The following is a 23,708-nucleotide window of genomic DNA, read 5'->3' as shown; positions in this document are numbered from 1 at the left end:
AATGTGGGCTGGAAGCGGGGGTGGTTGGACAAAATTATTATCTCTGAACCATGGAAAAAACTGGCAAAAATGCTAAGAAGAGCTCATGAAGCAGCTCTCATCAGTCCAAAGGGCTCCTTCTTGTCAGATGTGCTGTGATTGGAGTTGAGGAAACCAGGCACTGTGTTTGATAAATTCTGTTATCCAGAGACACGGGGAACACTTCCCCCAAAATCAGACGAGAGACAGAACCAGGGTAAAATCAGCAGTCTTTGCACTGTGTCACTAAAAATACATTTACCACGTGAGAAATCGGCCTCAGCCTCAAAGGCTTCCCCTGTGTTCCGTGACAAGGTAGAGATGGCGTCACGATGGTGCAGCCCTTCTCATTACGAGGACAATGCTTCTGGCCAGAATTAATGATTTATTACGTTTATTTTGAGTATTTTTCTCTGCCAAACATGCAAACATTTCCCCCAGAAAAGTGAGGGAATACAGCCCTCCCCACCCCACACAGTTGGAAATAGAAGTGCGTTTTAAAAGCGAAATTAACTGCTGGTCTTTCCACTTTCTCTGCTTTTAAATACCATGCTTCCAACGGCAAATAGAAAAATAAATGTTTGCAGATTAAAGGTTTCATTTTATTGCAAATATTCATGAAGATTAAATGTCATTTTAATCACATGCTAGTTTATTTCTCTGGGCATATCATATCTGCATGTGTTCATTCACTGTGGGGAAATGAGTTTTCTGTGTACCAGCTGGGCTTTATTTACCATGAGTTCTCAGCCCCGCGTTCGTATGAAGCTCCCTGAGTCAGAAAATACGTGTTGTAACCAACTAATTGGTGTTCACGGGTCGAAACTTTCGAACTTGAGCTTCCGAGAGGCCAAGGTACTGTGGTAGTAAAATCCCTTTTCATCCATCAAAGCGACGTCCACCCTGGGGGCTGGTGGGAGGCTGAGCCCTTCTGGCTGCTCACTTCCGGGGACCAGGCAGAGACGGTGGCGTCACCTGCCCTGAATCTGGCCCGGAACCTGTCCCCCAGGGAAGACTGGGAATGCTGATTCCGTTTCCAGGGAAAGGTGACCGTGGATCCGAGCAGGTGCTGGATCTGCTGAACCCATGGCATTGCTCCTCACGTTTCTTTTCATTTTTTTCTTCCTTCTTGATGGGCTATTCAGCATGAGATCAGTTGTATTAAATAAGAAGAAAAGACAAGATTGAAAGAATAGATTTTGTTTTTAGGCAAAATCCGGTTTGCGATTGTTCAGAATTATGTTTTTCTCTGAAACATAATAAATGCCAGTGGAGAAATCTCACAATACACTCTGGTTTCGAAGGGCAATCGTTTGAGGGGGAAGCACCCCCGTGCGAGTCTCGAGAGCAGAGTTCCCGTTCTCGCTGGGGAGCGGGGCGTGCACACACGGCCGGGCTTTGTCTCTGCACTGCAAAGACTGAGGGCTGCCTTCTTAGTTGCCACCGTCGAGGCTGTAGCATCTCAAGTCCTCATTTCTTCTTTTAGAAAACAGGACAGTTGCTTCATGATTCCCAAGGAAAGTATCGGCCCCACCAAGCACTTATTCTTTCAGCTATTCCTCTTGTGAGAAATCGCACAGAAAATGTATCTGGGGGTGTGTTTTACCCTGGTTCAACCTCTTCAAAATAAATGACGTTTTAGTCATGGTTTCACCCGTTGCCTTTGTCCACAGAATGAAGAACCCGTGTTCTCCAAGGATGGCCGAAAGTTTTTCTTCGTGAGAGCGATCCCCCAGGGAGGACGAGGAAAATTCTATCACATAACGGTGTCTGCGTCCCAGGTACCTCCTGCTACTTTCCAGGACTAAACTAGAAACTAGCCTGCTAGAGGCCGTGGGGTGACAGCCTCTAGGGCCAGGCACATTTGCCTTTTTGTGGACACTGAGGTCCCCTGGGACTCAGAAACTGGCAGGTGACCCCCAAAGGCAGGGCAGAGCATGGCGAGTGCAGAGCTTTTCGTCAGGCCTGGTGGAGCCTTGCTCTATCTGGTCACGTGCCAGAGCGTGAAAGACACTTCTGGCGAGGTCAGCAGAGACCCTGGGGTCCCCTGTTCAGTGTCAGGCCGAGGACATTGGAGGACCGTCTGTGCTGGGGGCCCTTTCCTTCTCCCTCTGCTGGGGGTCTCCCGGACACACTCCCCCCTGAGGCATGGCTCCATGCACTCAGCGTCCCTCAGGGCTTCAGCCTCTCCCACGGCTCCGTCTCCTCTGGAGCTGGATGCAGGCATTATTTTTATTATGGGGCCACTACCAGCCATTGCTCACTGGTTCTGGGGTCTGGCAGGGTAGGAACAGAGCATCCCTGAGTAGGGAACTTTACAGATTAATATACATGAATTTAGGACCAAAAGTAGACATCCCGGGGTCACAGTCCCCCACAGAGGTTGCCTCAGGGAGCCTCACGCCTGCAAGATGGGGCTGCCAAAGTGCTGGCTTTGGGGGACTCTGACCTGAGGAAGAAGAGAGGCAGGCCTGGGGTTGGTCAGGGAGCTTCACGGAGGAAGCGTCTCCTGATGCCATGTCTGTGTGTTTCAGCCCAACAGCAGCAACGACAACATCCAGTCCATCACCTCCGGGGACTGGGACGTCACCAAGATCCTAGCCTACGACGAGAAGGGGAATAAGATGTGAGTGAGAACCAGGGGCCCGCCCCATCTTACTGGCCGGTGGGACGCATTTGTTAGTTTTGTCGGTTACGCGCACGGAGCGCAGGAGCCCGGGGTTGGGAGGGCTCCTCTTTCCTCCTCAGGCAGCATCGCTAGCTTCTAGTTGCTTCGTGAAAATGTGGCGTAGATTCCCATCTCAACAGCCCAACTTGCAGAGCTGCGGCGTCCTGAGGACATAGTTGGGCTTGCAGCCAGCCCGGGCGTGAAGCCCGCTGGCAGCAGCGGTAGGGTGGCCCTGACACTGACCGAGTCTTCACTAGTCCAGGTGCTATGCCAGTTGCTTTCCAGGCATTATCTCATGGAATACAGCAGTTCCATGAGGTGAGTTTACGGCTTTCCGCATTTTCAAAATAAGTCAATGAAAACAAAAAGAAGTAATCTGCTCCAGGTTATTCAGTTGGTAGCAGGTGGATTTGGCTCAGATCAGGAGGCACCGTTCACCTCCCTGCTTCCAGGGTAAGAGCCAAGGTTTCTGCACTGGGAGGTCTTAGGTGAAAAGGAATCAACAAGTATTGATTGGGCCAGGCTCTGTATCTGAACTGGTCTTAAATGTTCTCAGATCCTTGCCCTCCAGAAGGTGAGTGATCTTGTAAAAAAAAAAATTCCACATCCACATTCAGGTGCTTGTCACCCCCAACCACGGTACCCTCTGGCCATGAAGCAGAGGCCAGTGCAGGGGGCACCTGGAGCCAGTGGAATCTGTACTGGTGTCCCTCAGCCCTCAAGTGTCTGGCCATCCCCTGCTCTGGCCACAGGTGTAGCTGGACCTGAACAGGGGAGCTACTCCCTGCAGGCCATGGGCGACAGTCCCTGAGGAGTGTCCAGAGAGGTAGTGCCAGGCATGTGAAGTGCAGACGTGCCCTGGAGCGAACTAACCCTGTGCACCTTTCTGACCTTTGCAGCTACTTCCTGAGCACGGAGGACCTGCCTCGGAGACGACACCTCTACAGGTAGCTCGGACTCCCCCTGAGTACAGGGCTCCCCCACTTAGGAGGGCGTCTGGGCTTTGCAGAATTGCACCTTCTCAGCTGTTCAGAAAGGCGGGCAGCAAAGACAGACCCCACCACAGAGGCGTAGCGTAGAGTCTGGAGAGAAGTAATGAAACTTGCAGAGGCCACCAAAGGGGCAGTTTTGAGATTTTTGAGGCTTTATTCTTCTGCTGTTGTTGAGTTGGGTTTTCCCCGTCAGCCACTTTCCTCTTCTGCTAACTGACAGACTTTTACTCGTCTTTCCTTTTCACCTCTATTCAACGCCAACCCAGAGGAATTCTGCCCCTGCGGCAATACCCACTGAGTTTTTGTAGGGAGCAGAGTCTGGTTTGGAAATGAACCCGTGGGTCAGTGTGAGGGGGTCGGCCCTGCTGTCGGGCATTGCAGCTCGCAGTGGGGGACTCTGCCCTGAGGAAGAAGGGGAGCACGTTCCTGAAGCTCCTGAGTTTGGAAAAAATGTGAAGTTATTTGGGATCAGGGTAGATAAATGAAACTGATTTAAAAAAAGATTAATCAAAAATATTCTATGGCTATAAAGTAAAAAGGCTTGTATTTATGATGAGGCCTCAAAGGTAGCTTTCCATCTCAACAGCCCAACGGTGTGACTTTGGGCACGCTGTATGGTCTGGACCCTGGAGGGGTCTGGGTTTTTCTCTAGGGCGTGTCCCTCGTCAATGTTCAGTCCTGTCATCTGCCCAGTCACTGTTCTCACTGAAGGAGGCTTTGGGTTGTGAAGTGAGATGAGCCCTGGGCACTTTCTACCAGGGCCGCAGCGGTGAGGAGGGGGCATCTGCTGCCTCCCGTGCCTCTGTGTGGGTGGGCTACAGCCGAAAACCGCTGAAGAGGGTGTTCTTCAGTGCACACCTGAGGCTTGAGGCCAGTGGTGCGTTGTCTAAATGGAGCCGATGCCTGTTACCCCACCCTCCAGGGGAACGCTGGAAAGCCACCCCGCCCCCCGTGAATGCACCCTCCCTTGCAGCCCTCAGCAGCTGCAAGGAGAGAATGAAGTCAGCATGCGGGAGCCGGTGTACACAGCTTCTCTGTGTAGATGTCCGTCATGGTGTGTCTACTAGGAAAATTGACATCCACATGTCACCAGTTAATAAAAGTGAGGGGCTGCCTGGGGCCCTGTCCTCTAACTTACAGAATGAGAAGGCTGTCTTTCTTCCCTCGCCCATGAAATGTCTTTACTCCTGGAACAACAGACTTCATGTTGAAACCTGTGTTTAGAGGAGACCTTCCCAGGGCAAAATGTTCAGATAAGAAATTCTTCCAGATAGATCAGTACCTTAGGATCTCTCCATTCTAGGGAGCATGTGTTGGGCCTTCTTGACTTGAAAGGACACTGGACCACAGTGGTCCCGGGTAAATCGTCAAGCTCCCACTTGTCTAGCTCCATTGAGTGGGAAGCGCGACCTCTCAGCGGTTTCACTCGGTCAGAGGACGTGGCTTTAGGAAGCTGCCAGAGTTCAATCCCACTGGTGCTGCTGGAGCCCATGCCTGGCCACAGGCCAGCATCTGGAACTCCAGAGAATTTGAAGAAATGTCACCCTGTCTGCTGTACTCAAATGGCTAGTCATCCACTCAGAGATACAGTGCTAGACCATAACACTGACAGCTCCGTGCTCCTCACGCCAGGCCACCTGCAAGGCCCGGAGAAGGCGGTGTAGGCGACCGTGTGCCAGCCTTCTTGAGAGTGGGAGGGACCCACTAGCCAAGAAAGGTGGAAACGGAGCTGGGCAGTCTCGGGCTCCAGCAGGGAGACAGATGGAGAAAGGCCCGAGGGTGGGGGAGATCTGTAGCAGGGCTCTGCAGAACACCCTCGTGGAGAGAGCCCGCCACCTTCCCCACCCAGAGGGGAGGGCAGCTCCTCTCCACCCACGTTCATGGTTCATGGCAAACCTTCATTGTTTGCTCTTCCAGTGCCAACACGGTGGGCAACTTCAACAGGCAGTGCCTGTCCTGCGACCTGGTTGAGAACTGCACCTACTTCAGTGCCTCCTTCAGCCACAGCATGGACTTCTTCCTGCTCAAGTGCGAAGGTAAGCTCCTGCCACCCCGTCAAGCCTGTTTCAGGCCGACGCGGGAGTCCTGGCAGGCACACTTGCAGGGAAGTGGCGGCGGCGGTGCTGAGAGCACAGCGTGTTCCAGAGCAGGTGGGGATCCAGCCTCCTGGTAACATTGCTCATGGGGCAGGATGACTGGACCCCCACAAAGCCTGGTGCAGTGGGGCTACTGTACGTTTCGTAAAGGTATCCAGCTTCAGAGCGTTCGGTGTGTGCTGTGCTGGTGATCCCACAGTTTGTCTCCCATTGTCCACAAAACGTAGTCCATGAGCTAGGTGGGGTAAATATCCTACACAGAGGTGAGCCTAAGCCATTATTAAAGGTGGTAAAACAAAATCGAAGATTAACTTTTCAATCATATTTAAGGATGATTGAATATGACCAGGTGTGGTGGCTCACATCTGTAATCCCAGCACTTTGGGAAGCCCAGGTGGGCAGATTCACCTGAGGTCAGGAGTTCGAGACCAGCCTGTCTAAAATGGCGAAACCCTATCTCTACTAAAACTACAAAAGCTAGCTGGGTGTGGTAGTGAATGTCCATAGTCCCAGCTACTCAGGTGGCTAAGGCAGAAGAATCGCTTGAACCTGGGAGGCGAAGGTTGCAGGGAGCCGAGCTTGTGCCACTACACTCCAGCCTGGGTGACAGAGTGAGACTCTGTCTCAAAAAAAGAGAATTTGGGTTAAAGAAGTCTCAGAAAAAAATATTTTTTCTATGTCCCAATTCATTGATAATTTATCCCAAACTGCAAGAGTTTTTTCACACCAACCAGCATACACAAAAGAGTAGGCCATGTTGCCTACAGGATACAAAGGATACTTTTGCTTATTATCCTGTATCTTGGAAAGATACAATATGAACCCATGGAAAGGTAAGTCATCGTAAATATGGTCATAACAAAACATGCTCTCCTGTGATGAACTCAAGGAATGAAAATATGCTAGAGGCAGAGATTGAGATCAGGAGCAGTTCACGCCTCAGTTAGAGTTTCAGCTCCCTAAGCCATAGGGGGAGAATTCACAACTTTTATCAGCCCAGTGCCTTTGCTAGCTACTGGGGAGCTCGTGGCTTCATGGCTTCATTCTCTTTTTACCAGTGTCATCTAAAATCTTGAAAATCCACAGAGCAGGAACACTCGGCCTCTTGCTCAACATAAGTTCATCCCCTGACATTCTTCTAAGACAGCAGGGGGACCATGGAGGGATGCGGGGGTGGGGGAATCTGAAATACATTAGTGCCCCAGTCCCCTCAAAGTTGATGGTCCCAAATTCCTCTTCTCTGTGCCTCCCAAGAAGGAGGCCCCCAAGTATCTGAAATCAGAGTACTGCAGGGCAAATAACCTAAGATCTAATTGATCCACTTCACGTATCAGATGGCAAACCCTAAGCCAGAAGTTGAGTGGATTCCCTGACTCCCGATGAGCCAGTGACACAGAGAGGACCAGCATCAGGGTCTCCCGGTTCCTAGACCAGTGACACTTGACTCCCTGGAATGAGATCCTTGGGAAATAAGAAGCCGGGAAATCACAGGGATTGGTGGGGCATAGCGGTTGGGAAAACATAGCAAGCAGACCCACTAGGAGCTAGAGAATCCTACAAGGAGCTACAAAATCAGAATCCAGAATCCTGTCTCAGAAGCAGGAGGCAGCTTCAACACACAGGAGGTCATGATGAAACATACAATCGAGAACTTGAAATAGATTTCAAGAAGAGTGCCCCAGGCAACAATGGTTGAATGAGAAAGGCGACGGGCCTCCATCGTAGAAGTCCTGAGTCAGGGGCAGAGGTCATTTACCAGAGGGGCTTGGCCTGGCCTCGGCAGGAGGCAGAGCCTTTGGGATCTGAGGTCTGCACTGGTCAAGACAGCAACAGTATGGATCTGTATTTTCTGGATTCTTACTGTAACCAGCAAGAAGGGTCTGGCTGCTTGGCACGCATGGGAAGAAGTCAAGATAAGAATGGGTTGTAATATGAAGGAGCAGTATTTCTTTATTATCTGTGCCAGCAAGGGGAAGAGCAGAAAACAATTCCACTCTCCAACTTGCAGAGGAAATGCAGGGTTTTTGTTTTGTTTTGTTTTAAAGAAGGGTTTGAAATGCAGAAGAGCTTCTTGGTGGGTTAGGAGGTGCCAAGGGTGTGACTGGCTGTGGTGGCCCCTCTAATTGTTGTCCCATTTGGTGTGGGGGCTGGCTCCATCACGGATCCTACCAGGTTATCAGTTCATCACAGTCAGTCCTGTAGCCACTCTTCAGCCATGAGTGGGATTCAGCCTTGAAGTAATCTTCTGTTAGAGAGAGAATTCTGGAGGTATCTGGTTCCATCGGGATCTGACCCTGGAGGTTTTAAGGAAATACATGACCAGCCAGGAGAGCGTGGTATGTGCTCAGCAAGCATCTGGGTTAGGAAATGTGCATAAGGGAGCTCAGAATGGGAGAAGAAAGGGAGGGGAGGCCACAGCACATTCTGAGACTGTGTTTCAGGATGAACAGTGACACACAGGCCGCTTGTCTCAAAGTTGTTTCTTAAGACTGGGAGCAGGTGGAAGAGGAGAGGGGAAAGAAAAAAAGTTTAAATTGTGGTTTGAGGGTGGGCTGCTTGGTCATATTCCTAATGTGTACTAACATCTGCTTCGCGTGGTGACCCTCCCAGAACCCAGAATCCAACAGCTCACTTGTTGTTGTTTGAGACGGAGTCTCACTCTGTCGCCCAGTCTGGAGCGTATGGGTACAATCTCAGCTCACTGCGACCTTCACCTTCCGGGTTCAAGCAGTTCTCCTGCTTCAGCCTCCCAAGTAGCTGGGATTGCAGGAATATATAATTTTTATATTTTTAGTAAAGACAGGGTTTTACCATGTTGGCCAGGCTGGTCTCAAACTCCTGGTCTCCAATGATCCACCTGCCTTGGCCTCCCAAAGTGTTGGGATTCCAGGCGTGAGGCACCTCACCCGGTCCTTATTTGTTAATTGGCCCTTTCTCTGCTTCCCTTCAGAGGTAATAGCTCCCTGCTAAGTTCAAGCTCAAGTTTAGTCTGGATGACTCATTCTGACAGCTACAATGGTTCAGTTTCCATAAGCTGCAGCCCTGGGGAGAAATCAAAAAGGCTCTCCCAGGCCATAGATTTAGGCAGGGAAGTTCCCGTTCCCACATGGCGGATGTAAACATGGAATCCATGGTAGACAGAAACACAGCCCCGTGCTGGGAAGCTGTTTGGACAAAGAGTGTTTAGAGAGCACTGTAGGGTGGCTCCTGTGAAGATTTCTGGTCTGCCACTGGCCTTCGGTCTCAGGGAGGATTCACGATTCTTTTTATGTTTATATATTCTCAAGGCTTGTGTTGTGGTCTGAAAATAGTTATTGTGAAGAGATGGCTTCATAGTTCATGCCTGGGAGAGAAACAGAAGCAAAGAACAAGTACAGCCACACAAGGACAGACACACACACACACACACACACACACACACACACACACACACACCTGACCTGGGACCCAGATACAACCCCACACATATACAACTGACCCAGAACCCAGGCACAGCCACACTGGAACAGACACACGACTGACCCAGAACTCAGGCGCAGCCACACCGGTTCACACACACGACTCACCCAGAACCGAGGCACAGCCACACCGGGTCACACGCAGGACTGACCCAGAACCCAGGCACAGCCACACCGGGACAGACACACGACTGACCCGGAACCCAGGCACTGCCACACCGGGTCAGACACACGACTGACCGGAACCCAGGCACAGCCACACCAGGTCAGACGCACAACTGACCCGAAACCCAGACACAGCCACACCGGGTCACATGCACGACTGACCCGGAACCCAGGCACAGTCACACTGGGTCACACACACTACTGACCCAGGCCCTAGGTATGGCCATATTGGATGACACACAACTGACCTGGCCTATTTAGCACCTCCACAATCTCACCTTCAGGATGGGATGCTTCTCCCCCCAGTGCCTGGATCCCTACAATAATCAAACAAACTCATAGAATTTGAAGATAGAAATAGATCTTAGATCATCTAATCCAGTCTCCACTCTGCCTTTCTTTGATTAAGAAACCGAAGTCTTTGTCATTATGAAATTGTCACCCTAAAGTTTCCTGATTCATTTAAGATCTATCTAAATATTTAGCCTGTTGCCTCATCTTAAGGTAAACATAAACCAGCCCTCTTCTCTACAAATTTGCTCTTTAAAATGTTTACATAATAAGCTATTTTCTGGCTAACATAATTTGAATGCCCAAATTAAACTTTCCCCCTGAAGGTAACCAAAATCTCACTTATAAAAAGAGATTTTCTGAAAAGGCTTAAATTTACAAAGACAACAAAGTAAATGGAGAGACGGCAGCAGCCAACTCTTTGAACCTAGAAGTACTTACCGGTAATAACTGACTTAGCAGACCCTCAAGCTGAGCCTCGGCCTGCCATGGGGAAAGCTGAGCAGGAATTGGTGATGATTGCCTAAGGGATGAGAAGATCAATTGCTATGAAATCCTAAAGGAGAAAATGATTATACCCATTTGGATCGCTTGGGGCATTTTTCTGGAGGAGGAGACTCAAGGAAGTCATCAATGATGAGGTGGCATTTAATAAAAATGAATAAGTAGGATTTGGAATGGGAAAAAGCAGTCCAGGCAGAAGGTACAGCCTGAGAAAAAAGCACATGAAATGTTCTTAGATTATGCAATGGAATCTTTTGCAGCCTGTGAATCATGATCAAGTGAATACAAGCAACCCATTTAATAAACAAGATAATTTAAAATAATTTTATTTTTCTCCACATTTCTCAGTAGATATTAAAGTGGACCCAGATGTGTAGTCTAGACCAACATTTAGTCGATGCTCATTTCCTCTCCTGTTTCCTTCATACTCCAAGTTATTTTGAGAGAGTCTTGGAAACCTGTGACAAAAATAACATCTCCATTCCTAGCATTAGAGACTCTTGTTTTCTTCTCCTTCCCTCTTCCTGCAGCATTTTATTATACAGATTAACTTAGTCTTCCAGTTGCAACCAGAACCGAAGAATTCTTCCTTTTTTAGGTTAAAGATATATGTACTGGCAATGAGAGGTTTTTCTTTGGTGAAATCTGTCAATGTTCCCACATCCAAAGCTGTTCAACCTGTCACATAGGGAGGGAAGTGCAAGTAGTTCAGGTTGTCTGGGCATAGGAAGGGATGATAGTCAAAGGATTTAACAACTAGGACAAGATGGGTACCAACTAGCCAAAAGGCATGCCCCTGAGAGCAGATACAGGCTATCAAACCACATTAGGACATAAGGGCTGGGTATAAAATCATGAAATTATAACTGCTCTGTTTAGACTTCATCATCCTTCTTGCCTTTTTGTGGGCCTTCCATTAGGACAGTTTTGGGTAAGTTTAGCTGATATTGACCTATCCTGTAACTTACATTCAGTATTATAACTTATATTCAGCAGTATAACTTTATCATCTTAGTAGATTCAGGCTGCTGTAGTGAAGTACTATAGACTGTGAGGCTTATAAACAACATTAATTTATTTCTCACAATTCTGGAAGCTAGAAGTCCAAGACTAGGGTGCCAGTATGGTTGGTTCTTGCAAGTGCCCTTTTCTGGGTCACAGTTGACCAATTTCTTGTATCCTCATATGGTGGAAAGAGGGTGAGAGAGCTCTCTGGGGTCTTGTTATAAGCACACTAATCCCATTCCCCAGGGTTCTGGTCTTGGGATCTAATTGCCTCTCAAAGGCTCCACTTCTAATACCATCACGTTCAATATGTAAATTTGAGGGAACATAGACACTCAGTCCATTATAATCATAGCTGATTGTAGCTTATCAGTTGTTTGCAAACAGTACTTCCATTTCATTAGTCTTTAGCATACTGATACTCTCCTAATGTCCAGTTTTTCTTCCACACTGTATTGTGTCTATCATCATTATAGAGTTCCATCTAGTAGTATCAACATGTGCTCTCTCTAATTTTTCATTAATATTTCTTCTGCAGCTTCTCAATATTTGACATTTTTATGCTTATATATTTATGTTTATAATTCTTAATTCCTTAAAATTGTTGATCTTACATATAAACCTAAAAATTATTTTTAGGCTAATAATAATTATTAACCTAAATAATAATTATTTTTGGTTAATTCCTTAATTTTGGGCTGTACATACAAACCCATAAATTATTTTTCTACTTTGCACAGTTACATTAAAACTAGATTATAATTGAATGCATACATAAATAGAGGCTCAGAAATGCAGCCAGGCACGGTGACTCATGCCTATAATCCCAGCACTTTGGGAGGCTGAGACAGGCAGATCATAAGGTCAGGAGTTTGAGACCAGCCTGGCCAATATGATGAAATCCCGTCTCTACTAAAAATATAAAAATTAGCCAGGCATAATGATGCACGCCTATAGTCCCAGCTACCCAGGAGGCTGAAGCAGGAGAATCACTTGAACTCAGGAGGCGGAGGCTGCAGTGAGCCAAGATGGTGCCACTGCACTCCAGCCTGGGCATCAGAGTGAGATTCTGTCTCAAAAAACAAGAAAAAAGAAAGAAATGCTTATAGCCCCTATATCCACTCACTGCCTCACTAGATCCTATCTCTGAATGTGAGTATTTATATCTAAAGGGCATGGATTTCAGATGACCCCTGGATACTCATGTCAGGGATCAGCTGTAAGCCAGACTCAGTGGAACCTTGCAGAAACTCACCTATCTACATAATATAGAGAGTTTCTTTCCAACTCTCTATTGTCTGGAAGTGAAGCCAACTGTATTCAAAATATTGTATTATAATGTAAACTTTTATGATGATTTTCCAGAATAAACCAAGCAGCTTTTGGCATACATACTTAACTGGTCTTCTCAATGACCCTGTGAGGTAGGTAGTAAAAGAAACAATCTATCTGTTAAGTTATTTACAATTTGAAAAGTATATTTTCTTCTTGAGCTGGACTTTTGCTCTTATCACACAGGCTGGAGCGCAATGGTGTGATTTCGGCTCACTCCAATCTCCGTCTCCCGGGTTCAAGCAATTATCCTGCCTCAGTCTCCTGAGTAGCTAGGATTACAAGCGCCCACCACCATGCCCAGCTAATTTCTGTGTTTTTAGTAGAGATGGGGTTTCACCATGATGGCTAGGCTGATCTCAAATTCCTGACCTCAGGTGATCCACCTGCCTTGGCTTCCCAAAGTACTGGGATTACAGGCGTGAGCCACTGTGCCGGGCCTCAGAAGTACATTTCTAATGATATTTTAATAGTTGATGACTGTGTTTCCATTTCTCATTCCTTGCAATTTATATTCTAGCAAAAACAGATCTATTTAGAATTCCCTAAACTCAGTATCGTATTTCACATTTCCATGCTTTTGTCTTTGGCTAACTGACAAAACACTATGCATTTTTCCAAGACTTTCAGGGCAGGGTTGACTTTTATCCCCTTCCAGGAGGGGTGAATGAGAAATCAGAGAATGTGAAAGTGGCTGTGGATTCACCCCTAGACCTATGCCTGTGACAGGAACTCAATCTTCAGCTGTCTTAGATGACTGGGGATGCCCAGAATCGGGGAGGCCTGGGCGGTCTCACCTTCTAGTCATGGATAAACCCAATTCCACCTTTAAAGAAAAAAGTGCTCACCTCCTGGACTCACTTCCTAGGACAGATACAACACATTGCCACAATCTGGGTGATTTAACCCAACAGAAATGTATTCTTTCACAGTTCTGGAGGCCACAAATCCAAAATCAAGCTGTTGTCCAGTGTGGTTTCTCTTGGAGGCTGTAAGGAGGAATCTGTGCCAGGCTTCTCTCCAGCTTCTGGTGGTTGCCAGCAGTCCTTGGTGTTCCTTGACGTCGCAATGCATTGCTTTCATCTTTGCCTCTGTCTTCATGTGGTCTTCCCCTCTACCTCTGTATCCAAATTTCCCTCTTCTTATACAGATGCCAATCATTGGTTGAGGACCCACCTAATCCAGCACAGCTTCATCTTAACTTGACTGCATCTCCAAAGACCACATTTCCAAATAAGGTCACATTCACAGGAACTGGGGTCAGGACTTCAGTATAACTTTTGTGGGGGGCACCATTAATTAGACCAACAACACCTCCCTCCTAAGGCCCATATTGCCTTCTTAGAAAGAAAGAGTGCTTAGCTTGTTTTCTCAGGAACACAAAATTAAGGGCAGCCACACTAGACTCTGTGCCAGAGACTGTTCTTAATTGCTTCACCACATTCTGGAAGCAGCAAGAGCGGTCGCTGAAGGAAGTAATGTGATTCAACCATGTCTTTGGATAGCTCTCTAGGATATTAGAGGAAGAAGTGCGGTTCCAGTATAGATTCTCTCCAGGAATTCTTCTTCTCTGTCATAATGCAAAATTCAGAGTCAAGTGGCATGGAGCTGTAACAAGTTGTATGAGTTTTCTCCTGCCCATCTGAATTCAACCCTCAGAGCCACTGCACAATGAAATCAAAGTGCACAGTTCACATAATTTGTGTTTCACAGTCCTTGCCTCTGTTTAGAGAATTGAATTTTTCTCTTCAAAATGAATCTCAAGAGTATGATTTACTTTGCTTTAAGTTTTTGAAAAGGAATCAGTCAATCCTATTTCTAAGAAATGTCCAAATGCCACCAGGAAAATGAGTTCCACGTATGAATTGGGCATTTGCTGCCTCCCACTGAAACATTTTTTTTCCATTTTCAAAAATAACTAAATAAACTTCCTTTTCTTGAAGCCAAGGATGGGGCTATTGCAGTCACTTGCTGCTCTGAGTGGGAATGGACAGCCTGTGTTCATGAATCCCTTACAGCTCTGGGCTCTCACCCCCACCCCTTGCAGTGTTGAGTTATGATTTAGGGAGCTACTTTGCAGATTTTAGGAAGTTTGGTATTTGACTTAACAGTTTGGTTTATCAAGATAGGCTTCTCCTTTTCCAAGTGGAATGGGACCAAAATATTATTACCCAATCCCAAAATAAGGTGACTCGATTCTGATAACTATTCTTCTTGCTCTTAAATATTTCCCAAGACTCTCCGTTGTCACCTTCATTGCCATCATCATCAAAATTACGGGAGATTGAAATGATAATAAGGGAGGGCTGTGGAGTATGGAACCACAGAGCTGGGTTCTAACCTGGATTCTGCCACCTACAGCTACGTGACCTTGAGCATCTTGGTTAACCTTGCTCAATCCTCCACACCTTCATCCTGAAAATCAGAGAAATAACAGCATGGCAGTTTCCCCTTAACCACAGTTCTACTTTCTGAGGTTTCAGTTACCCAGAGTCACCTGTGTTCTGAAAATATTACAGACAAGATATTTTAAGAGAGCATATTCATAATAACTTCTATTACAGTATATTGTTATAATTGTTCTATTTTATTAATTATTGTTGTTCTTCTCTTACTATGCCTAATTTATAAATTAAACTTTATAATAGGTATATATGCACAGAGAAAAACATTATATACATGGGGTTTAATACTATCCTTGGTTTCAGGCTTCCACTGGGGTCTGGACACATGTCCCTAGTGGGTAAGGGGGAGCACAGTAGCTATCCTGTGTGGTTGTTTTGAGGATTAACCTAGATAGTGCATGTAAGGTACTTATCATGGCATTGGACACATAGTTAAGTGTTTAATAAGTCTCAACTGTCATAACTGTTGTCATCACCTTAGTAATCAATTGAGTTTATTAGACATCCACTTGCTACCCACTCAGCATCCAAACGTTGGGGCCAGGGTTGGGGTGGTTAATGTGCATGAAGTGAATGAAGAATCACCTTTCCCAAATGTGAGTGGGCCCTTCAGCACCTCAGCAGGCTCCAGCTGGAACCCCTAGGTCTTGCGCTTACACTAGCAGCTAAGAAAATCAGAGCAACCATGGATGCCAGAGCCACAAAACATTAAATCCACCATCAGGCATGGAAATGAGTATCTGGTGGCTTCCAGAGTGTGTATGTGCCCAGCATGGTTCTCACAGTTGGTTCCTGGCAGAAGTTAAGAAGTATTTCCTGCTTTCTTAACACCTGCCTTTTCCTCCTGCTGTGCCCTTTCCCTTCCACGCCTTCAGGTGCCCGGAGCTTCCAGCTGCCCCGCCTACATCCTCTCACTGGAAAAAACGTAATTTACCAGGGGAAATGTCCATGAAGGTGCTATTAAGGTGTCATGCAAATGTGTACACTGAGGTGCTTGTGACTCTTCCCAAGGTTTTAGTCAGAACAGAGAAGTGAGTAAGGCAGGATCAAAAATAGGAATCAGCCGACCAACTCTACTTGTGGGGAGGTCGCTGGCTGCAGTGCTGTGGATGAGAAGGGTTCTGAGGCCAAGTGCAGGCTCAGCAGGAAAGAGCATCAAGAGTGATTGATGGATGATGTCATGAAAGTCATGACTGATTGATGGATATGTCACAAAAGTCATGATGTCATTAACCTGAGTGATTTGTGATGTCATGAACATCATTAGTGAGTGATTAATATGAGCAACGTCATGAGTAATTGATGAATGATGTCATGGGGGTCATAAATGATGATGTCATGAATCATGAATGAATGATTAATGTCAGAATATCATGAGTGATTAATGTTATGACTATTATGAGTAATCGATTGATGATGTCATCATGAAATCATGAGTGATCGATTGATGTCATCATGCCATTATGAGTAATTGACTGGTGTCATGGATGTCGTAAGTGATTTTTCTGACGATGTCACAAATATCCTAAGTGATGAATGACATGAGCGTCATGAGTAATTGATTGATGTCATGGATGTCATGAGTGATTGATGGGTGATGTCATGAATGTCCTGAGTGATTGATGGATGATGTCATGAACGTCCTGATTGATTGGTGATGTGTGCCACCCACAGTCTTGAGGGAGCAGGTGGCAGCCACATGCCATGCATCTGTGATGTTTAGTGTAGTCTCCCGAAATGAATGAATACCTCCATGTGGTAAGATTTCAGATTCTGTATTATTCAAGATGAAATGCATTTGAAAGTTTGAGATTTATCCTAAAACTCACTGTGTACTGCAGAATCAAGTGAAGAGGCTGTTTTTTGAAGGGCCTAGACTCCTGAAGCATTATGGTCAGCCAAAATAGAAGTGACAGCACATCACTTCAGAGAAAAGAAAAGGGCACGCATGAGGAGAAGCAGACTGAGACTCGGTTACCTGAAGGGGTGGAAATGGCTGCCATGAAAACTCTCCTGAGGGAGGCTGTTGCCCAGGGTTCCTGACTGAAGGGCACCTCTTCTGTCATTCTTCTTTTGAATGAGGGTGAAGAAATCTCCAGATCCTTCCAGAGTGGCCCAGGGGTGATGCTGATTCATATCCCTTCAGAGTGCTGGATCAGCAGTGTAAGCAGGTGTACCCTTTGCATGATCCCAATGTAGGAATTACATATTCTACTTCTGCTCAAATTATTTGCTAATAACTCATGCCTAACTATAAATGAGTAGCCCCAGAGCTAGAAAAATAATACATAATTTACATCTTCATTGATAAAACTGCGTTATTCGCCTCAAACATGTAGGGTGCTATTAACTCCCACCAACAAATCTGAAAACAAATGGTTTGGTTCTACAAACTAGTTAATCCTCTAGACATCTCTTATATCCATTTTCCAAGGAATTAACCTCAGCTGCCTTTTTTAATTTTGAATTTGTCCAAGTGAATGTTTTGAACCAGGTTTGCAGCTCCTTAGAGCATTGCCGCTGTGCTTATAAGAGCATCTGTTCAGTCTCTCAAACATTTGGAGCCATTCCCTTTGAGGCTGCATGAACCAAGAACAACGAGAAGGATTCTAAAGGCAGGCTATATTGTTAGTGCAAGTGACATGAGTATTTTGGAAGATGTCACACTCTTCAGTGAATGTCACCAGACAGCAAACCATTCATATTCCTCCTCAGAAACAACCAAATAAATATCTCCCATGGAAAAGAAACTTCTCACGTTCCCACACAACACCTTTCCCATCCCTGGGCAGGGGTAGGTATGCTGAACCTGGTACTAGCATACGTTTCTCCATCGGAGGCCATGTCCTGCAGTGTTTTACCTGAAATGTCCATTAAAAATAAATAATGGGGCCGGGTGCCGTGGCTCATGCCTGTAATCCCAGCACTTTGGGAGGCCAAGGCAGGTGGATCACCTGAGGTCAGGAGTTCGAGACCAGCCTGGCCAACATGGTGAAACCCCATCTCTACTAAAAATACAAAATTAGCTGGGGGTGGTGGCGCGTGCCTGTAATTCCAGCTACTTGGAAGGCTGAGACAGGAGAATCACTTGAACCCGGGAGGCAGAGGTTGCAGTGAGCGAAGGTCATGCCATTGCACTCCAGCCTGGGCAACAAGAGTGAGACTCTGTCTCAATAAACAAACAAACAAACAAACACTTTATGACATTCAGCCCAATCAATAATCCCTCTAGAATGCGTCCATTCCTTTTATCCCTATTGCCTCCGCCCTGGGTAATAAAAGCCCTTTCGTGACTGGTCAGTTTTCCTGTGAGATTTCCCAGTGACCAGTTCACCTTGCTCCTGCCTGAAATATGACCAGATCGCATTTTCTAAAGAATATCTCTGTTCAAAATGACTTCCAGAGCACATACATTTCTCTAAGTAAAATGATAGAAGAAATATAAAAATATTTTTAAAAACCAGTGCCACTGGGCTGCTAGGAAGGGGCCCAGCAGACTAGAATGTTGACGAGTTTTTGTAAAGGAAACATAAATGGATCACTGTCAAAGTGAAAGCCAGACACGGGGAATGTAACACGATTGGCAAAAGACATGATTATAAAATGAAGACCAAAAAGAAGTTTGTTTGCTCAGAATTCTGAACTGTGGTGCACCCGTCAGAGTGGACGCTGCCACCTCCCATTTTTGCCCCTAAGACAAGAGGAGACTTGGCCAGGGAGACTTCCAGAGGGGTCGGTGGGGCTGGAAGGGGAGCTGCACCTTAGGTGGCCACAAAGCCGAGGCCCCAAGCTCTGCAGAGGCCTCCTTGTCCCCTCATTTCTACTCTGTCTCCACCCGGAATCAGAATCCACCTTCACAGAAGGAGCAGCTCTGAAGCTGCTGAAGCCACGTGTCCACAGCCTGGGCCCCACCTGAACCAGAGAATAGCCAGCCGGGCACCACCGCAGCACACGGGACTCGCAAAAGGGAGGCTTCACACCGAGCGCCTGTGAAGCAGACCCCTGGAGAAGCATTTTAAAGATCTTGTCCATGTGCTGCAGCCACACCGACTGTGAATCTCCTCTGAGAGATTCCCGAAGGCGTCACCTTTACCACACAGAGAGGGCAGCTGTGCAAAGGAGGGGAGCTGACTGCTGGAGACTTCAACGATATTTACAAGACACATCTTGGTAAACTGAGAAGAACTGAATAGAGAAGATGGTCAAATACCCAGTTCCTCCCAAAAGCCTGGATCACGCCTGATGTAAATTAATAAGGCCTCAATTATTTTTAGCGCTTCTTCCTTTCACTGTCTGAAGGGTTCTTATTTGGTCAAAATTATGACCAGACCACCACCAAAACGTGCCCTAGAAAATACAACTGCAGGGCTTCCCAGAAGACCCAAGAATGAACAAACATGAACGTTCAAAAACTTGAGAGCTGGCCGGGCGCGGTGGCTCAAGCCTGTAATCCCAGCACTTTGGGAGGCCGAGGCGGGTGGATCACGAGGTCAAGAGATCGAGACCATCCTGGTCAACATGGTGAAACCCCGTCTCTACTAAAAATACAAAAAATTAGCTGGGCATGGTGGCACGTGCCTGTAATCCCAGCTACTCAGGAGGCTGAGGCAGGAGAATTGCCTGAACCCAGGAGGTGGAGGTTGCGGTGAGCCGAGATCGCGCCATTGCACTCCAGCCTGGGTAAAAAGAGCGAGAATCCATCTCAAAAAAAAAAAAAAAAAAAAAAAAAAAAACTTGAGAGCTATGAGAAATAGATCCAACAAATGTAACGTCTTTGTAGAGGCTTTAGAAGGAGAGAATGGGGAGAAGGAAAGGGAAAAAGTAAACCAAGATGTGATGGAAAAAAATTCCCCACACTTTTGAGTCATTGGAGAAAAAAAACGACCTAATAAGTGTAATTCTAAGAATTTTGGAAAAGATCTAATGATAGATACCTCCTAATGAAACTTGACAATTCAAAGTTTAGAAATTACATAAGATGACAGGCCAGGTGCAGTGGCTCATTCCTGTTAACTGTACTAACTAATTTAATATAGACTGCCCCACGAAACGTGTTATTCATGTTTACTGAAAACATATTCTCAAGGCCGGTGTTGGGGATGCCCTTCTGGCTACTGTACTTCAAGATGTTCTCTGCAGAGGGTTATTCAGAATAAATTTTCCTCTGGTCTCAACACCAGGAATGGTTGAGCTTCTCATAACCTATGTAATGGGCTGTAAATCGTGTTTCCCTACCTTGTGTTGCCTGCCAGAGAGCTTAGCGTGAAATGCGTGGCATAGGTGGGTAGGTCTTTATAGCACACATTTTCTATTTTAAGCTTTTTCCCCGATTTCTATTTTTCTTATTTTTCATTGTTCTGATAGTCTCACCTACTCATTTTAAGCTTGTTTTATTTTTATCTATGCATTCATGTCATCCTTATCCACTTTCAGTCCTTTTTGTCACTGGATCCAACATGGACAGACAGATAATAGATGAGCGGGAAATGACTGACCCATTTGGCAGGCAGGAAAATTAAAGTACTCCTAGGCTGGCATTCAAGGCTGCCTACAATCTGGCCACGTCCTACTTACCCAGCCTCATAATGACACTACTCCTCCGTGAGAGCTTTTCAAACACTTTTAGCAGCACAACCAGTTTTCAAATGAAATGTTAAGCGATGTGTGTGTGTGTGTGTGTGTGTGTCTGTTATTTATTTTTTTGAGACGGAGCCTTGCTCTGTCACCAGGTTGGAGTGCAGTGGTGTGATTTTTTTTTTTTTTTTTTTTTTTTTTTTTTTTTTTTTTTGAGACTGAGTCTTGCTCTGTCACGCGGCTGGAGTGCAGTGGTGTGATCTCGGCTCACTGCCAGGTTCTGTCTCCCGGGTGCAAGCAATTCTCCTGCCTCCGCCTCCCAAGTAGCGGAGACTATAGGCGCGTGCCACCACGCCCAGCTAATCTTTTTGTATTTTTAGTAGAGACAGGGTTTCACCATGTTGGCCAGGATCGTCTCCATCGCTTGTCCTCCTGATCCACCCACCTCGGCCTCCCAGACTGCTGGGATTACAGGCGTCAGCTGCCGCGCCCGGCCCTAATATGTTTTCTCAATTCAAAGTACAGTATTTGCTTTTCAGTTTAATCAAAGGAAATAGTAAGACCGTTTTGGTGAATACAAAAGGTAAACTACTAATTAAGAGATACAGGTAAAAGTTACAGCCTCTTATTAATCACCGTCACCCTCCAGGAAAGTCACACCAAGCCTTTGCAGGCCCGCAGCAGCACTTCCAGTTAAAAGCCACTGTGGAATACATGTCTCAAGTTCCCCTGATGTCACTTCTCTACCTGTCAGACTTATTTAAATACCTGTCAACTTATTTAAATATCTTATCCAACCTCCAAGATTCAACCCCATAAGCTTTCCCTGGTGACATCCTTGCCTTCTCCTTCCCTGGGGCTCTGAGGGCATTTTCTGCCTTTATACTGTGGCATCTTGTCCATCTCCCTTACAGGTGCTGAGCTCCCAGAGGCAAGACTGTTTCACTGACCTCTGTGCTGCAGCCTTGTAATACACTGTCTTCATCCATTCAGACAGCTGTAACAAAATGCTGTAGACTGGGCAGTGTCTAAACAGCAGAAATTTATTTCTCACAGTTCCAGAGCGTGGGAAGTCCAAGGGCAAGGCGAGTCAGTGTTGGGTGAGGGTGTGCTTCCTCACTGCACCCTCACACGGTGGAAGCGGAAACGGAGCTCTCTCTCGGGCCTTTTTTATTGGAGCGCTAATCCCATTCAGAGAGCTCCACCCTCGTGATGTTATCACATCCTAAGGCCCCACACCGTAACACCATCATCCTGGGCGTAAGGATTTCAATAGTGGAATCTCAGAGGGACACAAACATTCAGACCGCAGCCCAGAGTATGTGTAATTGATACACGAACAGCCATTGAGTCCTGACACAGTGCCAGACTGTGACATTCACTTTGTGGGTTCAGGGAGCAAGGAGACCGAGTCCAGGCTTGTAGAGACCTTACAGACCAAAGCTAGTGACAGCGTCACCCACTCGCTTCATCCACGCCTCTGCTCGCGGATGCCTCCCTGGCTCCCTCCGGAGGCCCCACCCTAATTGCTCTCTAGCCCTCACCCTGCTCCTTCACCCTGTTTCCTGCTACTCATGCCGTCTTCTCTGTTGCACCTGTCATTCCTGCCATTGATTTTTCCGAGTGTGTTTTCAAATGCTCATCTTCCCACTGGCATGTCAGCTCCGTGCGTGCAGGAACTCTGACCCACCACTTTGGTCCTAGCATCTAGAGCAAGAGCTGTTGCATAGGGTCCCCCATACATTAGTATTTTTGAATGGATGAATAAAAGCCGCTCTGTCGTACTGTACTTTGGGACCAATGTAAATCTGGTATAAGGTCGCACTCTTACTCTAGAACTTTCTGGAAAATAAGTTAATGCACATGCCATTTCTAGGTTACAATAAAAGCTGCTTCTCATGTTGTGAGTAGCCAAAACATTCTTTAAGACGTTATTTTTGGCCCTTGTTTGTAAAAGCATGCTCACAAGATGTGAAAGTGTGAACATCGATTTAATTTTTTTGACAAAAATGTCATAAAGGAAAGAATCAAAAACGATTAAAACCATGTGAAGTGCAATTTGACCCAGGAGTTTGATGCTGTGGTGAACTATGATGGCACCACTGTACCTGAGCCTGGGTGACAGAGAAAGACCCTAACTCTAAAATAATAATAATAATAATGCAATATGCAATTTTAAACCCATACTTAATGCACAGTGAAGGGGTCTGAACGAGTTTTCCAAGTGCATATGCAGCTCTTTTTGGCAACTTGTATGTGTCTTCTCTGTTACTTCAGGGGGATATACTAGTGCCTGTGGATAAGGTTTTAAGGAGCCAGACTTCAACTTAACATTAAAAAAAGTCACTAAGGTCCTAACTATCATTGTGTGGGTCTCACTGTGTGTAGTATATGGACAAGCAGTGAAGGTGGACATGCCAGACTCTCGTCCCAGGAGTTCTCCAGGCAGAAACTAGGTACGTTTTTGTGGGTTCCCTATTTGAATTATTTTGGACTAGGTGAACTAAGATTCTTGCCAATTTCAGAGTCTGTGATTATTCTTCTCCGACACTGACTCGGTAGAGCAACTTCAGGGTCCATGGCAGCCCCCAGGCAGGTATGGCGCCTTCTCCAAAGATCCTGCATCTCCAGCTCCGTGTAACGGTGCTTATTGTAATAATAAAAAACCTAATGCATGGGGAGACACTAAAGTGCGTTCTGAATAATCATCAAAATTCATTGAATCTATGAGGTCAAAAGTTACTATTCTGCAAACTTTGTTGAATTACCTATTTTGAAAACTTGATCTTTGTCCGCCACTCAAGTCAGTTTCATTCTTCTCCTTAGTGGCTATTGGTGCAAAGTCCGTTTCTTAGTTGTAGATAAGGAAACTGTGTTATCGACTAGAGGAATCCTCACCTTACACAAACAGTGCTGACACATTCTGGTCAACAAATATCTATTCATCTCTTCCACCCGTACTTCAAAAGTAGATAACTTGTTTCTTAAGGAACTTTGTTTGTTTGAGACAGAGTTTCACTCTTTTTGCCCAGGCTGGAGTGCAATGGAAAGATATTGGCTCACTGCAACCTCTGCCTCCCAGATGGATTCAAGTGATTCTCCTGCCTTAGCCTCCTGAGTAGCTGGGATTACAGGCATATACCACCATGTCCAGCTAATTATGTATTTTTAGTAGAGACGGGGTTTCACCATGTTGGCCA

The 23,708-nt window shown here is 46.2% G+C and overlaps 1 protein-coding gene across 4 annotated transcripts in view; it reads left to right on the top strand.

The window, feature by feature from the left end:
* DPP6 (dipeptidyl peptidase like 6) overlaps positions 1 to 23,708 on the top strand; it is a 1,161,897-nt gene that overhangs the window by 1,036,511 nt on the left and 101,678 nt on the right. For all 4 annotated transcript variants that reach the window (XM_039472700.2, XM_074378865.1, XM_039472699.2 and 1 more), the window contains exons 13-16: positions 1,692 to 1,799; positions 2,553 to 2,644; positions 3,586 to 3,633; positions 5,596 to 5,714. In XM_039472700.2, coding sequence (XP_039328634.1) covers positions 1,692 to 1,799; positions 2,553 to 2,644; positions 3,586 to 3,633; positions 5,596 to 5,714 — 367 coding nt within the window. The remainder of the gene's footprint in view (positions 1 to 1,691; positions 1,800 to 2,552; positions 2,645 to 3,585; positions 3,634 to 5,595; positions 5,715 to 23,708) is intronic.

Source organism: Saimiri boliviensis, chromosome 10 (genome assembly GCF_048565385.1).
Source record: "Saimiri boliviensis isolate mSaiBol1 chromosome 10, mSaiBol1.pri, whole genome shotgun sequence".
Lineage (NCBI taxonomy): Eukaryota > Metazoa > Chordata > Mammalia > Primates > Cebidae > Saimiri > Saimiri boliviensis.
Note: the sequence above shows the minus strand (reverse complement) of the source record. Positions and strands in the feature narration are given on the sequence as shown.